A 1,457-nucleotide genomic window follows, 5' to 3' on the forward strand; every position below is an offset into this window, starting at 1 on the left:
GGACCCATCTACGCCCGGCTACGCGAGGCTCGCCACATCCAGCCAGGACATCCAAGCCCCTTTGTGATTGACGATTCAAGCCGCCGCCCCGGTTGGGTGTGCGACTTAATTCATCGAAGATATGACCCGAATGAGTCAACAGTGCCATCTACAGATGACACGGACGCAGGTTTTGTCAACGTCGTGATCCCGTTTAGTAGACGTACTCGCACATCCGAGGACCTCTCCATGGAACTGCGGGATCGCCCGTTTCTCGTGCTATTTCGGTTTGTGCGGTTTCGCACTTGCTTCGTAGCTGACGGTGACGGTTCAGATCCCAACCGCTTTATCGAAGCCACCCAGGCTGTCTATCTGGTCGGCCAAGTCGTTGCATACCGAACGTGCAATCGGCTATCCTTTGTGACGCCGTCGGGCGTCGCACTCCGACCAACTTCGAACTACATGTGTGTGGTGGCCGTTCGGCAACCTGAGTCCAATACTCGCATCCACGTGCTCCTCCCAGCCCAGGATGCCCGGGATTCGCTGATATCGCGTCACGAGTACGCCGTTGGTTGGTGCCACGGGGCACGCAGCAGCAGTCACCCCAATCGCCGCACCGCGCGGTTCCGCTCTCGGTGGGCGGAGTTCATCAGGCCTTCGGCGAATGACTCGAACCTGCAGCGCCTACTATGCGACGCTTTCGTACCCAGAGGATCTGACACCAGGGTGGACTTCGGTACAGTGGCCATCCCGTTGGTCACCGAATTTGGTCGTGTTATCTCGATTACGCCTTTGGAGTATGCGCGGACGTACGTCGGACCGACAAGTTCCACTTCAGGAGTGGATGCGGATGCTGACAGTGATTCGGAATCGCCCATTTGACATCCTGGCAGTTGGTATGTCGCGCGGGCGGCCCTTACCCCACGATCTACCCACAATCGTGTCTCTCGATACGCCTCTCAGACTATGCCTACCCAATGAAGAGAATTGGATTACGTCGGAAACTCGTGGTTCTACGCAACAACAAGAAGTATCATCAGGTGAACCAAGTGCGTCTCACACGACAACGTGTCCAGGGCCGTCATCAACAGATACTATTCCGAGAGCGCCATCTGCCTTGCTTGCGTCTCCGGTGACATCAGCGCCAGGGATCTCGGATGCCGTCGTGGCCACGCTGATGTCGCTTGCTCAGGCCACTCAGCAGATGGTGGCAACCACTCAACAACTTGTGCGCGAACAGCGTAAGCACCAAAAAGCGGCAATGGCACGCTCAGATACGCCGCCTGCCTCCAGACCAAACGTGACGATCGACACCACAGAGGTGCCAACCACAAGGGAGGGCGCCCCTCTTTCCAGCGGACGCAGTTCCAATTCTGGTCGTTCCAGTACGCGCGGCCACAGTGGACGCGACCGGTATCGCAGAGATACTAGCACACGCGGGCAGCAACGCCAATTATCACGGGGACGGAGTCGGAGCC

General features: G+C 57.9%; 1 protein-coding gene across 1 annotated transcript; it reads left to right on the forward strand.

Moving 5' to 3' along the window:
- Positions 1–228: 228 nt before the first annotated feature.
- Positions 229–861, forward strand: PPTG_05450 (hypothetical protein; the record flags this gene model as incomplete). The annotated part of the gene is made up of 1 exon (XM_008898998.1): positions 229–861. One exon carries the CDS (start codon positions 229–231, stop codon positions 859–861), a length of 633 nt encoding a protein of 210 aa, XP_008897246.1.
- Between the last annotated feature and the right edge of the window lie 596 nt (positions 862–1,457).

Source organism: Phytophthora parasitica (genome assembly GCF_000247585.1).
Source record: "Phytophthora parasitica INRA-310 unplaced genomic scaffold supercont2.7, whole genome shotgun sequence".
Lineage (NCBI taxonomy): Eukaryota > Oomycota > Peronosporomycetes > Peronosporales > Peronosporaceae > Phytophthora > Phytophthora nicotianae.